The sequence below is a fragment of the Lepidothrix coronata genome, unplaced genomic scaffold (genome assembly GCF_001604755.1).
Source record: "Lepidothrix coronata isolate B3197 unplaced genomic scaffold, Lepidothrix_coronata-1.0 Scaffold179, whole genome shotgun sequence".
In the NCBI taxonomy this organism is placed as follows: domain Eukaryota; kingdom Metazoa; phylum Chordata; class Aves; order Passeriformes; family Pipridae; genus Lepidothrix; species Lepidothrix coronata.
Window position 1 is genome coordinate 1,902,090 of NW_016690359.1, and position 20,482 is coordinate 1,922,571.

Below are 20,482 nucleotides of genomic sequence, written 5' to 3' on the forward strand. Positions count from 1 at the left end.
TTCTCTGGACAACCTACTCCAGTGTCTCACCATCCTCACAGTAAACAATTTATTCCTAATATCTGTTTTCCCTTTAATGTGTAGCCACATGTTAGATTATAATGAAAGCTAAAATCTTTAGTGAATTAATTGCTCAGATAAGCAATGAGTCATTGCAGGAGACTGAATGTTGTCCCCAAGTCCTGGAGCCACACAGAGCCTCTTCTGTAGAAGTTGGGATGGCCAATGCAGGATGACAAACTCCAGAAGTGACAGACTCAGCAATGGAGCAACTCAAAGCCAGGATAGACCAGAAATGCCCTGGGCTGCAACTGCCCCATCCTGGAAGTGTCCAAGGCCAGGTTGGACGGGGCTTGTAGCAACCTGGGATATTGGAAGGTGTCCCTGCCCATGGCAGGGGGTTGGAAGGAGATGACCTTTCAGATCACTTCCAACCCAAATTATTCTGTGACTCTGTGATTTTAATGCAAGTGAGGAAAAGCACCCAGTGTGTTTTCCATGGAGCTGGGAACATCCCTAAAAGCACATAGCGGAAAAGCCCCTCAGGGCACTCTAATACTGTGATTTATCGGTTTGGTCTTCTCACTAACATTTTTTCAATTAGTCAACTATTCTTCGGCCTAAATCCTTTCACCTGAACCCAGAGGCAACACCCTCAAGCCAAAATCACGTTTATAAGAGCTGTGCTCAGCCACCCCCACCCTCCGCAGGAGCACAGCCCCCCACGCAGAAGCACCCACCCTTCTTCCCAGGGTGCCCAGCTTCCTTCCCAGTCCAACCAGACGCTCGAGACCGGTTACAACTGGTGGGGTGAGTGAGGTCAGCACCTGAAACCCGCCCACTCCTCCCCCACCAGCCAACTGGGGAGCTCTCCTGAGATTTGGGGGGAGGGCCCTCCTCCCCCATAAAAGTAGGTGGATGGAAGGGGTTTGGTTGCAGAAGGGTCTGCCGAGGGTGGATAGAGGAGACCGTGAAAGTGCTGTGGGAGGTGGTCGGGGGCAGAGGAAGAGAAACTGGAGACAAAGGAAGGACTGCGGAGCCTGGAGGAGCAATAGGGGGGGAAGGCTGCCCACCCTCCTCCCCGAATGGATGCACAGGGGTTGGCCTGGGGAGAGCTGCGTCTTAAAAGCTGGATGTAGGAATGTGGGGGTTTTGGGGAGTGCGGTGGGTGCTTCCACTGCCCTGGGGAGATGTGGGTGAGAATGGGGGTGGAATTCAGGGCTTGGTTGTTTTGGAGAGCTGCAGATTGGTGCTTGGCTGAGTGTGAGAAGATGGGAAGCTCTGCACCCCTCGGATTGCATGTGGAGAGTCAGGGCTGCACCTTGAAATCCCTGCAGGAGCCTCGTACAGGGGTGTAAGGTCACAGTGGGATTTTCTGCCATCCCTGGGTGCAGGTGAGCTGGCAGAGCTGGCTTGGGGCAGATGAACCTGGGCAGCCTTGACCTTGCTCTGTTCTGCTGTGGGTTCCTGGCTTCTGTCTGAGTGCAAGGACTGGAAATGAGCCCGTACGGGGCGGGGGGGGAATTTCTCCTGGAAGCCTGGCTCCGTGCCTCAGACCTGTAGAGGTACCAGCTCAGGTGGTCATGCTCCTGGAGAGATGGGTGCCATGCCCTGCAGAGGGCTGGGGTTGGTCACCCTCCTCTTCCTCCTTGGAGTGCGGAGCATTTTGGAAGAGACTGAAGTAGGTCTAGAGGAAGAAGGTGAAGTAGGGAGGTCCATGGAGAGAAGGGGATCAGAGGCTGGTTATTCTGATGTCTTGGGGAACAGGGCAGTTTCTCCTCTTGAAAAGGAGCATTTTTCTGCTGTCAGAGGGGCTACAACTGGGGGAGTGGGGGGCATTAACACATTATAGAGTGCTCAGCACTTCCAGTCTCTCACAGTGAGCCTGTTAAGAACTGAATCAGCAGCTGCCTGACATGAAGCCAGTGCCTGGATAATCAGGGCAGACCCCTTGGATGACCTGTGTCCAGCAGCCAAATGCTACTCCAGGGATCAAGACTCCTTCTGGTGCCTTTGGCAGCACAAGTATCTCTTTAGCTCTCTTAATCTGCCTCTTGATCATCGCAATATGCAGATTTTTTGGGGTGAAACCAGAGCAGGCCTGTGAATAATTATCCCATGTCCTTGGAGACAGAGGACTAAAGTTCAGTCTTTTACCCTGGTAAAGCTGGTTTGTGTGACCACTTAATATCTGTACCTGGATTTAAGACGTTAATGTTCCCTGACATGTTTTCCTTTTGAGCCCTTCTGAGAGGGATTTGGTTTGTGCTGCAGCACAGGAAGGCTTTTACAGGCCTTGCCTGCTTCCTGTTGAAGGTATTCCCACACCTTGCTGCTCCTCACAGCTGTGCTAAAAGTTGTCCCTTCACTATGGCAGGAGCACATGGTACTGGAAGCTTTGGTTTTAGTCAGTCTGAGCTGATGCAAACATGGGCTGCTGTCTCTGAGCCAGCCCAGGCAGCAGAAGAAGCTGAGATGCTGGAATGAGGTGGGAATGGCTTTTCTGGTGGGGGACCATGCACAGGATTGTTGTTGATTTTCACATCAAGCTGTCTCAGAACTGTGCCTCAGAGCCTTCTACTGAGTGCTGTGGAGCTTGAAACTGAGCCTCTGGTCAGTGCTGGACTCTGGGAGAATTGGCACCATGGGATGAAAGCCAGACTGAGCTTTCCTGTACACCCAGTCCTGGCAGAAATCCTCAGAAGAGCTGCAAGTGACTGGAATTTCATGCCAGAAATAACTCCTTATGCACTGGTGTGACTTCCTGGAAGGAGCCACAGGATGCTGTAGGATGGTGCTGCTTCATCTCCCCCTCATCCAGAGTCTTCTGATCCCAGATGCTGTTAGTAGAGTGTAGGAATGCTCCCTAACTGGTTACATCTCATTGCAATCAGTGGGAAAAGCAAGGGGTGGCGATGTGCTAACTCCAGAGCAGCTCTTTCCATGGTGACTGTATCAGGAAAAAGATGGGTCACTGGCCTGTGCTGGTTCTGGGTCATTAATCATAAAATCACAGAATGATCTGGGTTGAAGGGACCTTAAAGATCATCTAGATCCCACCCTGTGCTGGGGCAGGGACACCTTCACTAGACCAGGAGAAAGGACTTCTGGAGATCCCCAGGACAAATTCCTGCTTGTGGGGTGAAAAACTGCCGTTAGAGTAGGTTATTATTCAGGGCTGTGTTTGATTAAATTACATATATTCCCAGGGATGAAAACTCCTTCAGCTCCTAGGTCCTCAAAGAAACTTCAGGAAGAAGACTGGGGTGAGGAGACAGTGGTGAGCTCTGCCTCTGACTGGTTTTGTGTATTTCTGAGTGGCAACTTCCCTTCAAGTTTAGGGAAGAGTGTGAGAAGGACCTGCTAATCCTTCAACAACTGCTAGAGATGCCAGAGGGCCCATCAGTGAGGAAGTTCCAGCTGCTGACCTCCCCTTTTGTGGGACAAGTGGTGGCCAAGGTGGGGGGAAGCAGCCGAAAGATCAACGTGAATGACCTGAATGCCCTGAGGCTTCAGGACTCCCAGGTGAGCTGTGCTAAAAGATGAGCTTCTTGAGCCATGACAAGTCTCAGGGAAACCACCCTTGTCCTGCATCTGGGTCACAGAAGGTGCAGAACCTGGGAGTGTTTCCCTCAGGGTTTCCCCTGGCTAAGCTGAGATGTCTGTGCTGTTGATATATATATATATATGAGATGGTCACACTGGGTTGGTCCTGCTGGAGGCTTCACTTGACTGACGTCCCTCAGATGATGATTTGGACCTGACTGGACAAACGCTGGTGCAGCCCCAGCTCGGATTAAAAGTGGGAAGCAAAATGAGAAGCACAAAGTGCCTGCAGCAAAAGGTGGTGAGGTGAATCAGAAAAAATTATGACAGATTTCGTAACCCTGAGTGTTTCTCCTGGTGTGTCTCTTTATCTTGACAGGAGCCTCAGGGAGAGATGTACATTTGAGTGGCATCTAAGTACCTTGGCTTCTTAAGGAATGCTGAGAGGATGCCTGCAATCCTGATGGGAATGACTCAGATGCTGATGAATCCTGTGTTCAGGGTGGGGTGATGTGCCCTCTGTCTAAAAGAAGCTGTAGAAAATAGTCACTTGTATGGAAACAGCCAGAGGAAGTGTTCCTCTCTATATCTCCAGTATATCCCTGAAAATGTTCCAAGTCAAGTTGGATGAGGCCTGAACAACCTGGCCCAGTGGAAGATGTCATTGCCCATGGCAGGGGGTTGGAATGAGATTATCTTTAAGGTCCCTTCCAACCAAAAGCAGCCTGTGAATTCTATGATCCTATATGGATCCTTAGTACAACCCACCTCTTTCCTCAGGTTCACGGGAAGAACTTGTACCTGGCATTTGTGGCAGCTGAAAGTCCCTCAGGACCAACTGCAGAAGAGACAGTGCTGCAAAAAGAGGCTGCTGCTGTGGCAGGTTCTTCTGTCCAGGAAGGGCAAGAACAGGTTTGTGCTCCCCATCCCCAGGATGAGGAGCTGCAGGAACTCCAGCACTCAAGGTCTGAAGCCCCAGATGCAGCAGAAGGTCCAGGCCACTGGCTGCGCTTCCACTTCGGCTTGTTCGGCAGCGTCCGGGCAAACGAGTTCTCCAGAGCAAACAGAGCCAATAAAAGGGGGGACTGGAAGGACCCTGTACCCAGGTATTTCGTGGAGCCCTCTCTCTCCCTGCCTCTCATTCTGGAGAGGCACTCTTCTATCCAAACTAAATTTGCCTGAGGGTGCTCTTAGCCTTGATTTTTCTCTGATAATTCCTAAGATAAGTAGGCACGAGAGATGGTGTGAGTGGGTGTGGGGTATGTTCGATCTGCAGTGGAATTGTGGGATGCATGTTGCCTGCCAGCTTGGGGATCATAGTACCAGCTCTGTTAACATTTTTATCTTAGAGAAGTTTTAGGATGCCAGGCTGAATCATGCTCTGAAGATGCCAGTTTCTCCCAATTAAGTGTTTAAAAAAAGCCTTGGATGAATGGCAAACGTCTAGGGCAGCTGGAATCACTGTACTTGTTAGGGACACACTCCATGCACCACATCCTGCAGTCTTTTAAAGGATTACTTCATTTCTGTGCAAACATTTTTAGACACAGTTTTTTGTGCTACTTCTGGCATTGGTTTCCCTGATCTGTGGACCCTACTGCTGGAGCCTTGGTTGTCCAAGGACCACAGGGCAGGAGAAAGAATCCACACAACCTGTGGAGAATTGTTCACCACCACGTTTTGTGGCTGAAATCATTAAAGAGGCTACCTTACCTTGAGACAGTGGCCTGGTGCAGAATAGGACAAATGGTTCAAGGATGTTTCTGATGAGACACTTCTGCTTTTCTGCTTCTCCCAGGCTGATTCTCCACTTTGAGAGCGGAGGCTTCCTTGTTTTCTACAACTGCAGAATGCACTGGTGCTCCTCTCCAAGGGCTGATCCTGCTTCTGACATCCTGTCCATGGAGTTTCACCGTGGCCGGGCACTGGATGCCCTCCGTGCACCCAATCCCATCAGCTACACCCTCTTAGACCAAAGATACTTTTCAGGGCTGGGTGAGTTCCAGGGAATACTTGGCAGAGCAAGAAATGGAGGAAGGTGGGTAGGATGTCTGCAGATCCAGAGCTGCATGTCTGAGAGTTTTACTCCTTTGCCTTGTGGCTTCTGGCTCATCCAGCTGAGGGTACATGGTCATCTTCAAGTTCTGCTTCAAAGGTAGAGGGAAGAGAACTCTGTCCAGTCCAATCCCAGCTCTAAATCTACTCCTTGCATGCCACCTCTGAAACAGGGAATGACATTGTTGGCTGTGATCCTTGAGGGCGAAGTCACAGATTGGAGCCAGAAGTCTGCATTATCTTGATTAGAAAGACCCTTATTGTCTCCTTATTTCTGTCCCTTTCCAGGGAACATCATTAAGAATGAGATTTTGTACCTGACCAAGATCCACCCACTAACACAAGGCTCTCTCTTGGCTCCCTCGGATCTGGAGCGTCTGCTGGACTGTGCCCTTCAGTTCAGCTCTGACTGGCTGCACCACAAACTCCGTGGCCAAGGGCTGCACCTCCAGATCTACCAGAGGGAGCAGTGTCCCCTTGGCCATCCAGTGATAAAGGGAACTTTTGGACCACTGGGTGCCTTTAAAAGACTTACATGGTGGTGTCCTCAGTGCCAGCCTGAGGTGCTGCCAGGGGAAGGGGATCCTTCCCCAGTCACGGAGTGACCTGGCTTTGCATTCCTCCTTTCCTGGAGGGTGGTAGGTGATGTCTCAACCATGCTCCTAATTGCCTTGAGGAGGTCTTCTTGGTTTCTTTGAGCTGCTGAGTTTGGTTCTTAGTGACAGTGAGCTGGTAGAGTTAAGTGCTCAGTGGAGGTCACAGGACTCACTGCAGCACTGAGTGGATGCAGAAAGTAGTAAAGTGGTTGTACATGTCTTTTTTTTTCCACAATGAACAGTATAAAAGGATTTGACCAGGTATTTTGGTCACCCTGTTCAGACCACAGTGGATGGAAAGTGTAGAGTGTTGAGCAGGTGGTTGCTGTGGTCTGAAGTGACCCTATCCCTTGACCACAGTGGAGTCAGCAGAACAGAGTATATCCCACTGCCTAAAAAGCTTGATTAATTAGGAATTAAATAATCCTGCCTCTGTTTGGAGCTGAATACCTGTGTGCTGGGTGTGGTTAAATGTGAGGGGCTGTTCCCTCTGTCAGATCTGATGGGAACAGCTCCCTCCTTTCAAGGGGACAAAACCTACGTCAGCAGTGCTTGGTGGAGCTCATCTTGTTCACAGGTTTCAGCTTTGTGGCAAACTGCCAAATCCAGATCTCACTGTAACAGTAAAAAAACCCTAAAAATACTGTGTGTGTGACAGAGATGGCATAAAACTTAGGATCTCCAAGGAAACCTGCAAGCAGAAAGGTTTGGAAATAGAGATGAAACCTTCTTTATTGAGCATCTCTGTACGTGAGGCAGGAGCTGCTGCTGTTCTCTCTCTGTGGATTTGGGTTTATTTTAACAAATTGTTTGCTTGAGGAAAAAAATAAAAGCTGGAAATGGAAAACTGGTGATGTTCATCTTAAATTCAGTGTGTCTTTTCTGGTAGTTTCTTGGTTAAAAACTGAGGTGCACAGGGAAATTCCAGCTACCTGGAATTGATTAACAGTCAGCTGTTTGGTGCTGCTTGTAGAGCATGGTACTAGGAGCTTTCCTCAGAAGTTTGTTTTAATGGGAACTGGATCTAAAGATGTACTGCAAATCAACTGGGAATGCTAGAGGTAAAGTCCTCTGTTTTAGGCTGCTGCTTCCCAGGCAAGGCCTGTGCAGCCTCTCCCCTGGGAACTGCAACACCCTTGAGTGGTTGCAGGTTACAGGATTGCTGAATTAATAGGGTTACAGTGTCAAAGAAGGCGGTTGATGTTCCTTCTGATCCTATCCTGAAAGGTGTCAGTGAAACGCCCTTTCAGTGCCCTTACAAAACAAAGAATCATAGAATATCTTGAGTGGGAAGGGACCCATAAGGATGATTAAAGTCCAACTTTGGACTTCGGAAGATAGTCACACACAATAAAAAACCCCAAAAGCTGAACCTCACACCTTTAAGGATGAGGAGGCAGCAGGGATCTGTTGGGTTCTCAGGCTATGGAGATGCTCTGAGGGCTGGAGCCCCTCTGCTCTGGAGACAGGCTGGGAGAGCTGGGGGTGTTCTCCTGGAGAAGGCTCCAGGGAGACCTGAGAGCCCCTTCCAGAGCCTAAAGGGGCTCCAGGAGAGCTGGAGGGGGACTTGGGACAAGGGGGATGGCTTGAAACTGCCCGAGGGCAGTTAGATGGGATATTGGGAAGGAATTCTTGGCTGTGAGGGTCTGGGATGGAATTCCCAGAGAAGCTGTGGCTGCCCTATCCCTGGAAGTGTCCAAGGCCGGGCTGGACGGGGCTGGGAGCAACCTGGGATAGTGGAAAGTGTCAGGGTTGGAACTGGATGAACTTTAAAGTCCCTTCCACCCGAACCGCTCCACGTTTCTCTCACAACGCGGCCTCCTCCCCTGACCCTCCCTCACAATCGGGCTTCGGGGCCGCTCCTTCCCGCCCCGCCTGTGCCCACACGCGCCGCAGCCAATCAGCGCCCGCCGCCGGCCGTCACACCAGCCGCAGCGCCTTCCCATTGGCTGGCTCTGCGCTGGTGCGAGTGCGTCTCCGCCAATGGGCGCCGCGCCCGCCCCACCGAGCGATGCGAGGGGCGCTGTGATTGGTGGCGGAGCGCGGCGGGGGCGGGGCTGGCAGGGGCCGGTTGAGCGGCGGGAGGGGGGCGGCGGGAGCGGCGGCGGCGGCGGCGGGGACCGAGCGGGGTCCCCATGGAGCTGCTTCGGAAATGGCTCGGCCACCCCGAGGACATCTACAACCTGCTGCGGTTCAAGATGGGCGGCTACCGCGTCGTCATGCCGCGGATGGACCCGGTGAGCGCGGAGGGATGCAGCAGGGGACGGAGTGGGGGGGACTGTCATCTCCCGGCGGGGATGCGGCGTTGTCATGGGTGACTGTCGCACGGCCTGGAGTCCATAGGACCGGCCCCGGTGCTACCGGTGGGCAGCGGCCCCTTTGTGCGCCATGTGTGTGTCCTCGGTGCTTCCCGGGCATCCCACCTGCTTCGGGCGTCCCGTGTCTTGCTCGGTGCCAGTACCCTGAGAGCATCCCACCGGCTCCGGGTACCGCTTGCGTTACTCGGTGCCGGTACCCCGCGTACATCCCACCGGCTCCAGGCATGCCGCCGGCTCCGGTGCTTTCTGCGCATGGCACCGGCTCCGGGCATCCCGGCGGTGTCAGGCTTTCCGTGCATTGCTCGGTGCCCGTACCCCGCGAGCATCCCACCGGCTCTGAGCATCCCACGGGCTCCGAGCATCCATTGCATTGTTCACTGCCGGTACCCTGCGTGGATCGCACTGACACTGGGCATCGCAGTGTCCCGGTGCTTCCCGAGCATCCCACCGGCTGCTGGCTTCCCATGCATTGCTCGGTGCCGGTGCCCTCTGGACATCCAGCCGGCTCCGAACATTCCACTTGTTTCAGGCTTCCCCGAGCATTGCTCCGTGCTGGTACTCTGCGTGCATCCCACCGGCTCTGGGAGTTGCACAGCCCCGGTGCTTCCCGAGCATCCTACCGGCTGCTGGCTTCTCATGCATTGCTCGGTGCCGGTACCCTCCGAGCATCCCACTGGCTCCGAACATTCCGCTCGTTTCAGGCTTCCTAAGCATTGCTTGGTGCTCGGTACCCGCGTGCATCCCACCGGCTCCGGGCATCCCTTGCATCTCTCGGTGCCGGTACGCTCCGAGCATCCCACCGGCAGCGAGCGATGCTCGGCCCCGGTGCTGCCCGTGCACGGCATCATCCCCAACCATCGCACAGTCCCGGTACCCCGCGGGCATCCCACTGGCTCCCAGCGATGCTCTGCCCCGGTGCTGCCCGTACATGGCAGCGGCTCCGGCCGCGGGACGGGGCGGGTTAAGGGGCGTGTTTGGGGCCGGGGGCGGAGCGGCCGCAGCCCCCCGCCGCCGCCGCGCCCCCATGGCGGCCGGGTCCCGGGCCATGTCGCTGCTCCGGCGGACACTGACCCTGTCCCCGCCGCGGAACCCCCCCCGGGCTCCGGGCCGACGGCGGGGGCAACAGCGGCAGCAGCAGCGCGGGGTCCCCGCGGCGCCCCCGGCCCCGCCGCCCGCCGCCCCCCCGCTCCAACCGGCCCCCCGGGCTCCGCTCTGCCCGCAGGACTCGCTGGGATGTGGCCTCCGCACCTGCTACCGGTACCTAAACCAGACCAGCCGTAGCTTCGCCGCCGTCATCCAGGCTCTGGATGGAGAGCTGCGGTAAGAGGAGGGTCGCTGGGGTCCCAGGGAGGGGGGCTGAGGGTGCAGTGACCCCCCGGCACTGGTACTCCCTCTGAGGTGGTGGGTGTGATGCCCTCTAACACTGGGGATCCCCGGGAGATGGTGGGTGTAATTCTCCTCCTCAACAGGTGGTGTGTGTGATGCCTCCCAATACTGGGGATCTCCGGGAGCTGGTGGGTGTGACACCTCCCAGTACCAGGGCTCCCTGGCAGAGCTGGCAGGAGTTGGTCCGTGCAGTGCCCTCATATGCCATTTTTCTTTGGGAGAGCTGCTGGGACACGCTCCCTTTCCCATCGAGAGCTGCCTGGACTCACTGGGCTCAGCCCCACCCCGTGCAGCGGGACGTGGGTTTTTTCACGTCCGAGCTGGCTGTGCCCCATCCCCCCTCCCCCAAACTGGGTCCTGGGACTGAGCAAGCCCTGGGACAGACACTGCAGCTTCCTGGCCAGCAGATTGTTAAACACAGGGCCTGGCCGTGTGCCATATGTGACACTCTGGGAATGTGTCCTGGCAGTGCCAAGGCTGGCACTGGCCTTCGGGCCGGCCGGAGGGAGGAGGTGAGGAGAAACCTAGGGCTGACTGAGGGTCTGGACCCTACCTGGAAGGTGCTTTTGGAAGCAGCTGCCTCAAAACCTGCACAGTCATTGGAGAGGGATCGTTGCACGCTCATTTTTTGCTGTGCAAACTTTGCTGCCCCGTGAGGGAAAGCAGATGGGAATAGTAGGGAAAGCTTCAGATGGGAATAATAACAGAGGATGCAAAGCTCAGCTGGCCCAGGGCCTCGTATGAGTATGTAAATATTCTCCATATAATTCATTATATTCATATGGTAGTTACTGATTGCAGTTTGTAAATCGCCAGTTAATCCCAAAATGGGTTAGTCATCAAATTAGGGGGTTCTGTAAGTTGAACCAGACACGTTGCAGCTCTGCTGAGCAGTTGAACCCAAACACTGGGTGATCTGTTGGAATTCTGAGCCCTGGTTTGGCATTTTGGATGATGCCCCATAGCTGTGTCCAACAAATATGAAACGGTGTCTGCAGCCTGGTTTACAGGAAAGGCAAAGAAATTCAGTGGTTTGGCTGGAATTGTGTGGAAAAGTACGAGTGGGGCCAAGAATTAAACTTTTTTTTCCCGTGCTTGTAATATTAGCTAATGTAGAAATTAAGGGAAAAAAAGGCCAATTAATAAAACACCATGAAACCTGTTAGCAGTGTCCATCTGCCTTGTGCATGCCTTGGTCATCCTGCAGTTATCTTTGTCTGTTTTTTTTTCTTCTTTAGTCCTTGCCTTGGGATCAGGAAGGCTTTCTCCCTTCAGGGCACAGAAACTTCTGCCTGGCATCCTAAAAATGCTCTTGCAGGATCTTTGCAACCCACTGCCGTGCAGGGCTGGTGGTTGAATTACAGTGGTGCTGTAGTGGATCAGGAGAAGCTCTAATTTTCAAAGCACAGTAGCTCTGCTGGAGAATTTAGGGACAAAAGATGGAAATACAAAATAGGGAGGATATAGAAATAGGCAGAGCAGCAACCTTACCAAAGGAATTAATTTTGCTGGATCAAAAAAGTGCTTTCATTGATGTTAACCCCATCAGGGAGTTCAGTTGAACCCCTGTAGTTACAGATATACATCCCAGAAGGACTGCTGGAAAACAGAGAACTTCTGGATGAGTGCTTGGAGCAGAGCTTCCCTGGCCAGGCAGGGTACTGGTAGTTGAGCTGAAATGTTTAGTTCCTTCTTGCTTATTTTTTTTGGCCCCATAACCTGCATGTTTTGCTGGCCAGGGCCCTGTCCAGCTCATTGCTCCGTGGTTAGGGCGTTGTCTTGGAAGGTGGGAGGCTCAAAACTGCAGTTTCATGGGCAGCTGAGCCAACAGCTCAACTGCTGCTGGTGGAGAGGAGTGTGAGCCAACATCATAGCTCCTCTCCTGGGGATGGAGAGGAGGAGAGGGAGGCTCCTGCCTTCCCCCTCTGCCAGACCCACAGTTCTACCTGTCACTGGGACCCTTCAGGATCCATCTCTGAAGGTTTGGACTGTCACAAGGTGAATGTGATGGAAGGAAAAAAGGAGACCTGGGAATTGGGGAGCTGTGTCTAGGACAGGGCTGAAACTTGAGCCCTGGGATGATCCAGACTTGCTCTTTGGAAGTGGGTGCTTCCAGATATGCCCAATCCAGCCTGACCTTGAATATTTCCGGGGATGGGGCATCTGGCACCTCTCTGGACAACCTGTGCCAGTGTTTTACCACCCTCACAGTAATAAATTTCTTCCTTTAACTTGCCAAAATTGCCATGGATCTAAATTCAGTATATGATCTAAGTTAGGGATGCAGTTATGCTCTGGATGCAGAAGTGGGGTTAAATAAATGTTTAACTATGCTGACCTCTGGAATTACTGCTGGCTCTTCCCTTGGCATGGTGCCACTGTGAGAGGTGCTTCTGGGATGGCATTTCAGGTTCTGCTCTGCCTTTCTTGATTACTGCTCGTGGAAGTTGCTGCTGGAATTGGATTGGAGCCCTGGGCTCTTGGATCCTGTTGGATGAACCTTTGCAGCCCAGTTAGTATGGAAAGGAACAGGAATGAGAGAGCTGCTGTGAGCCCTCAGATATGTGGTTTGATGGAGGTGTTAAATACCCTTCAGTCGAGGAAAAAAAAGCCAAATTTAACAGCATTGGCTCTAAGAGCAAGTCAGTTTTCCCTGGATTCTTAATCACTGCTTGCACATTGTCATCCCAGGAGTACAACACTGTCACCAAGTAATTAGCATTTAAGCAGTCCAAGCTAGTTTCCATTTGTTAAACAATCAATAAAGCCTCATCTCCTTGACATATCACTGTGCTCATGGAGAGAGCTAGGGATTATTTTATATAAATCCCGGAGCTGGAAACACTGTTTCCTGCCATCAGGACTTCTTTTTTTTGCTTCTACTGCAGGAATGTGGAGGCAGGGCTGGGGAAGGCAGGGAATGGGAAGGGAAGCAGGAATAAGGGAAGGCAGGGGCAGTGGGACTGGGAGGAGAAACAGCTTTCCAGCATCTGGGACTCATGGGAGGGCCTGAATGTCTTGTGCAGGGAGATATAAAATACAGGGCAGTTTGGCTCTAATGTTCCTGTTGTGCAGTGAGGCACCCCTTTACTGCCCCCCAAACTGGATAAAAGGCTGCTGTGTGCAGAGAAGGGGAAGTGATGAGAAAAGTATGGCTGATTTTTTCCCCTTCCCTATTTCACATTTGCTTTTTCCAATAAAATGACCTCAGGCTCTGTCCTCTGGGTCCTGGCTTTGTTTGCAGGGTTGGATCTTCCCTGCTCAGGGAGATGACAGGCCTGACCCTTCCCTGCTATGCATTTTAGAAAGCCAAAAGCTGGTCATAGTTCTCCTCAGGAAGGGAAAACCTGGATTTCCTGACCCAGCTCAGGTGTGTTGGAAGTGCTGGTATTTTCCAGTGGTATCAACAACCTGGAAGTGCCAGTGTGTGTCATACTGAGCTTGAAGTGCCCCTGCTGAAGGCTCTGTGGTTCATCTCAGCTGTTTATCCTGCTGAATAGAAAATCCCAAGTAAGGAATTCCTGTTTTTTCTCTCCTCTCAGACATGCTGTCTGTATATTCTACCTGGTGCTCCGTGCCCTGGACACTGTAGAGGATGACATGAGCATCCCCTTGGATGTGAAGGTCCCAATGCTGCAGGAGTTCCACTCCTACCTCTACCAGCCAGAGTGGAAATACATGGAGAGCAAGGAGAAGGACCGGCAGGTGCTGGAAGATTTCCCAACGGTAAGGAATCCTCCTCCTGGCTTCAGCTGCCTTGTGGCACCTTTGGGTGCCTGGTTGTCTCTCCATGTTGAGCCTGCAGAGCTTGTTCAGTCCCACAGCTCTTCCCAAGAGCTCCATCGCCTGCCCATGGGGCTGGATGCTGAGCTGGAGTGAGAAGCACAAGCATTGTGCAACTCTGTGAGTCACAGGTGATCTGGCTGTGGAAAAGTGCCAGCTCTGAAAAGTGGCTTTTTGCCTCCTCTGTTGAAAAAGTAAAAAAAAACATTGTCTTGTGGAGAGAGATTTGGGTTTGTTACCCAACACTGTGCATTGCTTGGGTCGGGTGTCCTGTGTCCCCTGACAGGTTGGGGGACAAGGAAGGCTTGTCTGGCACCTTGTCTGGACCACTGGATGGTCCAGTGTTCACAGTGATCCTGCAGGATCTGCTCTAGAGCTCTAGGAGTGTGTCTGCAGATCTTTGAGGTGCATATTAAGGCCAGGCTGGATGGGGCTCTGAGCAGCCTGGTCTAGTGGAAGGTGTCCCTGCCCATGATGGGGGAATTGGAACCAGATGATCTTTAAGTTCCCTTTGAACCCAAGCCATTTTATAATTCTATGATACAAGATAAAAAGCACCCTCACTGTTATTAGTAACAATACTGCCCAAAGTTACTGCTCTAAGGATCCTTCTAAAAGGAAGCCACAGAGAGCCAAGCAAGCCACAGCATTCTGGGGTCTGCTCTCCAGGTCTTCAGCCTCGAGGCCGATTGAGAAAGTCTGACCACGTTCAAACCATTAAACTCTCAATGTGCAGAGCGTAAAATCACAGAATGGTTTGGGTTGGAAGGGACATTAAAGATCATCTGATTCCAACCCCTTGCCATGGGCAGGGACACCTTCCACTAGACCAGGTTGCTCCAAGCCCCATCCAACTTGACCTTGAATTTTTTTGGGGCATTCACAGCTTCTCTTGGCAACCTCTGCCAGTGCCTCACCACCCTCATAGGAAAAAACTTCTAATAATATTTGGTAGAGGTATTTGTAGGTTGTGCTTCTCTTTGTAGGGAGTTGAAGCCACTGTGGCAGAAGCAGAGCTGAAATATTTCTTTTACAGACAGACTGAGACACAGGGCAGGGACATGCCAGCAGCCATGGAGGAAAACCTGGATCTGCAGTGGTGTCAGGGCTGTGATCATTCACACTGCTGTCCTTACCGCCTGCACTCCCTGGGCTGGCTGCAGTTACTCCCTGAGGGAGAGTAAAGCTTAGCACAAAAAAATGTGATGCTCCACAGCTTTGGGAAGGGAAGGATGGAATTTTTAACTTTTTTTGCAGTGTGAGAGCGTTTGAGACCTTGCAGGTGTCCCTGCCCATAGCAGGGGGGTTGGAATTAGATCACCTTTAAGCTCCCTTCCAGCCCAAACCATTCTGTGATTCCATGTTACTGGGCATGCAAAAGAAAGATTTCACACTTCCTCCATTGCTTGATGCCTTTTTTTTTTGTGGAAAATGTGCCTCGTGAAGCCAGAGCTGGAGGGAGCTCAGGAGAACAGAGCACCACAAACCTCCCCGGTTGTTTTCCCATGGCTGGTGTGATGGAGTGCTCTCAAATTACAAAAGAAAACAACTCTGTGCACCAAGTGTAGTTAGTTTTGTCCTGCAGCTCCCAGATACCCGTCCAAGGCCACAGAGCCTTCCCAAAGATGTTGCTGTGTCTGATCTCCCTCCAGAGCCCGTCCTGTTTAGACTGAGAACAGACTGAGCCTGTGCTCCAAGGACCTTGAAACAACTCTGGTTGGGGGAGTTGTCCCACATCTCCAGCCAGGGCAGGATTAGAGCCTGATAAACAGTATTTTTCTGATTTTTTAATAAAGCTGTTTTTTCCTGACACTGTCTTTTATTTTTTTTTACCGTGCTCCAGATCTCCATGGAGTTCAGGAACCTGTCAAAAGTCTACCAGGATGTGATTTCAGATATTTGCCACAAAATGGGTGTTGGAATGGCGGAGTTCTTGGAGAAAAAAGTGGACTCTCAACATGAATGGGATAAGGTGAGTCAGCCTGGACAGAGGAGTGGACTGAACATGAGTAGAATCATGGAATCATTAAAGTTGGAAAAGCCCTCTAAGATCATTGAGTCCAACCATTCCCCCAGCACTGGTAGGGCCACCACTAAGTGCAAGATCCACACATCTTCAGAACACTTCCATGTAGGGTTTGCTGTGTCTCCATGGAAAGAGGAGACAGAGCATCCCTGTGGCAACAGCTGGATGAGGGAGGCTGTGTGGGCTTGGGAAGGCTTTGAGAGTCTGATGGTCCTGTGGGTGACAGGAGGACGGTGTGGACTGTTGGTGTTGCCCACCAGCATGTTTTGGGTGACCCATCACATCAGTTTTTCCCCCATGGGCTGTTCATTTGTCTGCTGGAGGCAGAGTGACACCTTGGTGGGACATCCTTAGTGAGGTGTTTGGGAAAATGTTTTGTTTTCATGGCAAAGCTGAGACAACCCAGGGAGAGAACTTGTATAAAATTCAACTGTCAGTTCCTTCTGAGCATCATTTTTGTAAAACTCCCTGTGGCAAACAGGCAGCTCTTTGTAACTGCTCCTTTCATCTTGTTTTTTCCCGCCCTTTCCCAACCTGGCACCTCACAGTATTGTCACTACGTTGCTGGGCTGGTGGGGATCGGCCTTTCCCGTCTCTTCTCTGCATCAGAGCTGGAAGATTCTATTGTGGGGCAGGACACAGAGCTGGCAAACTCCATGGGCCTCTTCCTGCAGAAAACCAACATCATCCGTGACTACCTGGAGGACCAGATGGAAGGAAGGGAGTTCTGGCCCAGAGAGGTGAGGGAAAACCTCATCAAATCACTACTGTTGGCTGTGCATCTTCTCTGTAACAATGGTTCTTCTAATGACAGCTGGCTCACAAGTTCCACATCTGTCTACAGCTCTCTGGGTACACATGAAGGGACAAGGTGATGTCTCCTCACACTGCCAAGATGTCTCCTCACACTGCCCACACTTGTTGGGCAGCTTTTTCCCCTCTCTGTTAGATTGGCTCTAGAAATGAGGGAGGATAAGGCTGAGTGAGACCTCGAGAGGGTACCTGGTCTGCTCCCAAAGGCAGGATTAGCTCTGCCTGTGCCTAAGAGCCGCTCGTCTGCTCGTCTTGATCCTCCAAGAATTTTTCTGTCCCTTTTCTAGGTGGCTCACCTCTCTTAAAGAGCATTTCTTGATGTTCAAGTGTTCAAGGCCAGGTTGGACGGAGCTTGGAGCAACCTGGTCTAATGAGCTTTAAGGAAACCATTCTTTGATTCTGTGTCAGCCTGATGTGTGCCTCATCTTTTCTTTGCCCTACCTAGAGAAGATGTGGGGACAAGTTCATCCTTCTTTAAAAGCCCTTTGTATCCACCAAGGCCACCATCACGTCTCCACAGCCTGCCCTTCCTGCTTTCCTTTATCCTAGTAGTGCTTCAAGGCTCTTGTGGGTCTCTGGTGCTTCCTGTTGCTCTCCCACACCTCAGGCCATTCCTGATGTCTCTCCTACGACATGAATGTCCCCTCCAGCTCATGAGTCCCCATCTTGGTGTGTAGGTTTGGAGCAGATACGCACAGAAGCTCTCGGACCTCGCCAAGCCGGAGAACATCGAGATGGCCGTGCAGTGTCTGAACGAGCTCATCACCAACGCCCTCCACCACGTCCCCGACGTCCTCACCTACTTGTCCCGCCTGAAAAACCAAAGTGTCTTCAACTTCTGCGCCATCCCCCAGGTGAGTTCTGCTTTCAAGGGGTTCTTCACCATCTGGTGAGAAGCTGGAGGTGAAGGAGGTTGTGGATCATGTGTTTCTAGCCTGTTTTATTCTCCCATTTCTTCCTTCTTTCCTGGTACCTACCACTTCTGCCCTTGGTGAGCTTGTGGCTCTGTTGCAGTGTCTTGCCATCAGTGTGACTAGAATCAAGGTGGGCTCTTGGCATGTTCCTCCCAGTGCAGTAAAGGCTCTCCATGTGTGTCCTTAGGTGATGGCCATTGCCACGCTGGCTGCCTGCTACAACAACAAGCAGGTGTTCAGGGGCGTGGTGAAGATTCGGAAGGGACAAGCCGTCACCCTCATGATGGATGCCACCAACATACAAGCTGTCAAAGCCATCATGTACCAGTATGTGGAAGAGGTGGGTTCAGCAGTTGGCTTTGAGTAATTTCTGGCTGTGCCTGTGCCCGTTCTTGGTGTGGAATTGGGAACACATGTGGTGACTCTGTTAATCCTTTCCTTGTATCCTTTAGCTCAGTAGTGGCAGGGAATGTGGTTTTGGCCTGGGCTAAACTGGGTGCTTGATGTGTTCCCTTGAACACATCTGGGCCTCTGATGAGAAGTAGAGACTGAGGCCAGTGGCATCCTGGCCTGTGTCAGCCATAGTGGGGCAGCAGGACCTGGGAAGTGATTGTCCCTCTGTGCTGGGCACTGGTAAGGCCACACCTCGAATCCTGGGGTCAGTTTTGGGATCCTCATGACAAGAAAGACATTGAGGGGCTGGAGTGTGTCCAGAGAAGGCAATGGAACTGGGGAAGGGGCTGGAGCACCACAAACAGCTAAGGGAGCTGGGGGGCTTAGCCTGGAGAAAAGGAGGCTCAGGGGGGACCTTCTTACTCCCTGCTTTAAGGTCTTGTGGAGGTTAAAAATTCATGTGGAGGAACAACTACTGAGTGGTTTCATGGGAAAAAAACCACCCCACTCCCCAAAACCCAAATCCAGTGGGGGCTGTTAAGTAAAAAGACGTCACTTCTGTACTAGAGAGACCCCAAACCATGGGTTATTAGAGCTGCCCTTGTGGGCTGGCCTTGTGGCTCTGCTTGTACCCACCTTGCTAAGACTCGTGCAGACACTTATCCCAAATGCCATGGGATTTGAAGAGAAAACCCAAAAGACCATGGAATTAGCTGATGGATGTGGCTGTTTCCAGGCAGTCACACGCTCAGGTGTCCCCTCTGGTTTTAGCTGAGCTGCAGCACATGTGCAGTGAGTGAGGGCTGCAAGGTGAAAACCACTGGTTCCAGTACCACCACTGGTGGTTGAGGGATCTGTGTGGTCCATGTCCCGTCATGGGGTGCCCTCAAGAGGCAGCTTGGCTTAGTGCACTTCCCAAGGGAGACTCCCTGGACCCATCCAGGCAGCCGGTGCTCCATGGCAGTCCACCACCGAGGTTACTCTTGAGGACACGGTGGCCCTTAAACCTTCCTCTTCCAACCAGTGTTCCTATTTCTCTCCTCACCTTTGCGTGGAAACCACAGCTCCTCTTTCCTCCTCCCCTAGATCTACCAGAAGATCCCAAGCACCGACCCCTCCTCCAACAAGACGCAGCAGGTCATCGCCTCCATCCGCGCCATGAGCCTGCCCGGCAGCTCCATGGCATCCCGGCACCACTACTCCCCCATCTACCTGTCCTGTGCCATGCTCCTGGCAGCCCTGAGCTGGCAGTACCTCAGCACCCTCTCCAAGGCCACCGAGGAGTACGTCCAGGCGGGAGAGAACTGATGGGCAGCGGGTGGGTGGGGGGAGAGCTGGTTGGCAGGTGGGCAGCAGGGGCAGGAGGCTCCATCCGTGGGGATGGCCAGGCCCTGGGCACTGGGAATGTGAGAGGATGGGACCCCCCCGGTGAGCTGCAGCCCTGGGGTGACACTGTGGCATTGCTGGACTCCATCCTCACTGCCCTTGCCAGCTGCTTGGATGGTTACAAGTGCTAATTGGAGTCTTTTTGTTTGAGGCTGAGTTATTTTTTTTCCTCTTCTTTTCTGTTGGATGGTTTTACCTGAGGTTTTCTTTTCTTTTTTTTTTTTTTTTTTTTTTTTATTAGGATGATTTGAAATAGAAACTCCAGTTGCTTGTTTTCTTCCTTGAGATTTGAGGCATCTTTTCCAGCTCAGAGCTGAGCAAAACCCTGAGGGTTTTGCCTCCCTTTCTTAGGCAGCCTCTTCCCCATTGCCTCCTGTGCCTGCCCCTTTCTGGAAGGATGCTGCTTCAGCTGGGAGAGGAACACGCTTTCTTATCCAGGGAAAAAGCTCTGGCCACCTTCTGGCCCTCAGCCCAGCCTGGTTGACATCCTGCAGCCTGGAAACAGGCAGAGGCAGAGGCTATTTCTGTTGTGCTGAAGGATGCTGAAGGAGGCAGAGGCTATTTCTGTTGTGCTGAAGGATGCTGAAGGAAGCCTTTTTAATGTTAAAGAAATAGAAGGTGAGATGCTCTGTTCACTTAAATGTGCCCCCAGCTGAAAGGCAGCTGTGCAGTTCCCTGCCCTGTGACAGATGACCCCTGCACTGGCAAAGCCCTTGTTTTAGCAGTGGGGAGGGGGTTAAAATGAGGAGGGAGATGCCAGCATGGCCCTGAGCTCATAACCCCAGGCCTGACTCCTCTGTTGGGTCTGGGCTCAGCCCGAGGGGATGGGTGGTGGTGGCACAGCAAGGCAGGGGAGTGAGGGTTTGCACCCTGTTGTCCCTCGTGGGATGTTTTTTGGGGAGACACTGGCCACCCTGAAAGGCAGCAGCAATGCCTGCCATGGGCTGGGAAGACTGGAGCCCCTGAGGGGGCGACCAGGGCAGGTTTCCCTGGCCTGCTTGGCTCCAGCTTTGGAATGGTGCTTTGGGTTACACTGATGTGAGAGCTGGAAGAGGCTGGTCTGAAACACATCAGACACATTTGGACTTAGAAGAGGAAAAAAGCACTTTAAAGGCAAGTCCTCTTATCCTGGGGTGGATGGTTGTTGTCAAGGTCCCTACCCACCCCCATCAAATGCTGCTTTGCTGTTGTGAAGGGAGGGAGAGCCCATGTCCTAGAACAGGACAGAGCTGCCAGGGACAGTCTGGTGGCCTTTGCAAGGCCCAT

At 52.4% G+C, this 20,482-nt stretch overlaps 2 protein-coding genes across 6 annotated transcripts; both read left to right on the forward strand.

Annotated features, from left to right (window-relative positions):
- The first annotated feature begins 827 nt into the window (after window positions 1–827).
- NEIL2 (nei like DNA glycosylase 2) lies at window positions 828–7,099 on the forward strand. 4 transcript variants are annotated; one of them, XM_017830493.1, is made up of 5 exons: window positions 828–910; window positions 3,210–3,525; window positions 4,327–4,652; window positions 5,345–5,541; window positions 5,890–7,099. In XM_017830493.1, the coding sequence occupies exons 2-5, from the start codon at window positions 3,388–3,390 to the stop codon at window positions 6,204–6,206; spliced, it is 978 nt and encodes a 325-aa protein (XP_017685982.1). In that variant the 5' UTR covers window positions 828–910; window positions 3,210–3,387; the 3' UTR covers window positions 6,207–7,099. The 4 variants fall into 4 exon arrangements, with proteins under 4 accessions (XP_017685982.1, XP_017685986.1, XP_017685984.1 ...); XM_017830495.1 differs by having other exon boundaries at window positions 840–910; window positions 3,337–3,525; XM_017830497.1 differs by having other exon boundaries at window positions 5,345–5,987.
- A 1,165-nt stretch (window positions 7,100–8,264) lies between these two features.
- Window positions 8,265–19,747, forward strand: FDFT1 (farnesyl-diphosphate farnesyltransferase 1). Of its 2 annotated transcripts, XM_017830487.1 has the most exons (9): window positions 8,265–8,434; window positions 9,738–9,835; window positions 13,444–13,627; window positions 15,528–15,656; window positions 16,259–16,450; window positions 17,201–17,377; window positions 17,625–17,777; window positions 18,917–19,113; window positions 19,458–19,747. In XM_017830487.1, exons 1-9 carry the CDS (start codon window positions 8,333–8,335, stop codon window positions 19,465–19,467), a joined length of 1,242 nt encoding a protein of 413 aa, XP_017685976.1. In that variant the 5' UTR covers window positions 8,265–8,332; the 3' UTR covers window positions 19,468–19,747. The 2 variants fall into 2 exon arrangements, with proteins under 2 accessions (XP_017685976.1, XP_017685973.1); XM_017830484.1 differs by lacking the exon at window positions 19,458–19,747 and having other exon boundaries at window positions 18,917–19,326.
- Window positions 19,748–20,482: the final 735 nt, after the last annotated feature.

Bases quoted from the DNA above. Each gene is read 5' to 3' on its own strand.
- NEIL2 (XM_017830493.1), top strand. From the start codon at position 3,388: ATGCCAGAGGGCCCATCAGTGAGGAAGTTCCAGCTGCTGACCTCCCCT. The intron at 3,526-4,326 runs GTGAGCTGTGCT...CTCTTTCCTCAG, and splicing joins TGAGGCTTCAGGACTCCCAG to GTTCACGGGAAGAACTTGTA. The intron at 5,542-5,889 runs GTGAGTTCCAGG...GTCCCTTTCCAG, and splicing joins AAGATACTTTTCAGGGCTGG to GGAACATCATTAAGAATGAG.
- FDFT1 (XM_017830484.1), top strand. From the start codon at position 8,333: ATGGAGCTGCTTCGGAAATGGCTCGGCCACCCCGAGGACATCTACAAC. The intron at 8,435-9,737 runs GTGAGCGCGGAG...CTCTGCCCGCAG, and splicing joins TCATGCCGCGGATGGACCCG to GACTCGCTGGGATGTGGCCT. The intron at 13,628-15,527 runs GTAAGGAATCCT...ACCGTGCTCCAG, and splicing joins TGCTGGAAGATTTCCCAACG to ATCTCCATGGAGTTCAGGAA.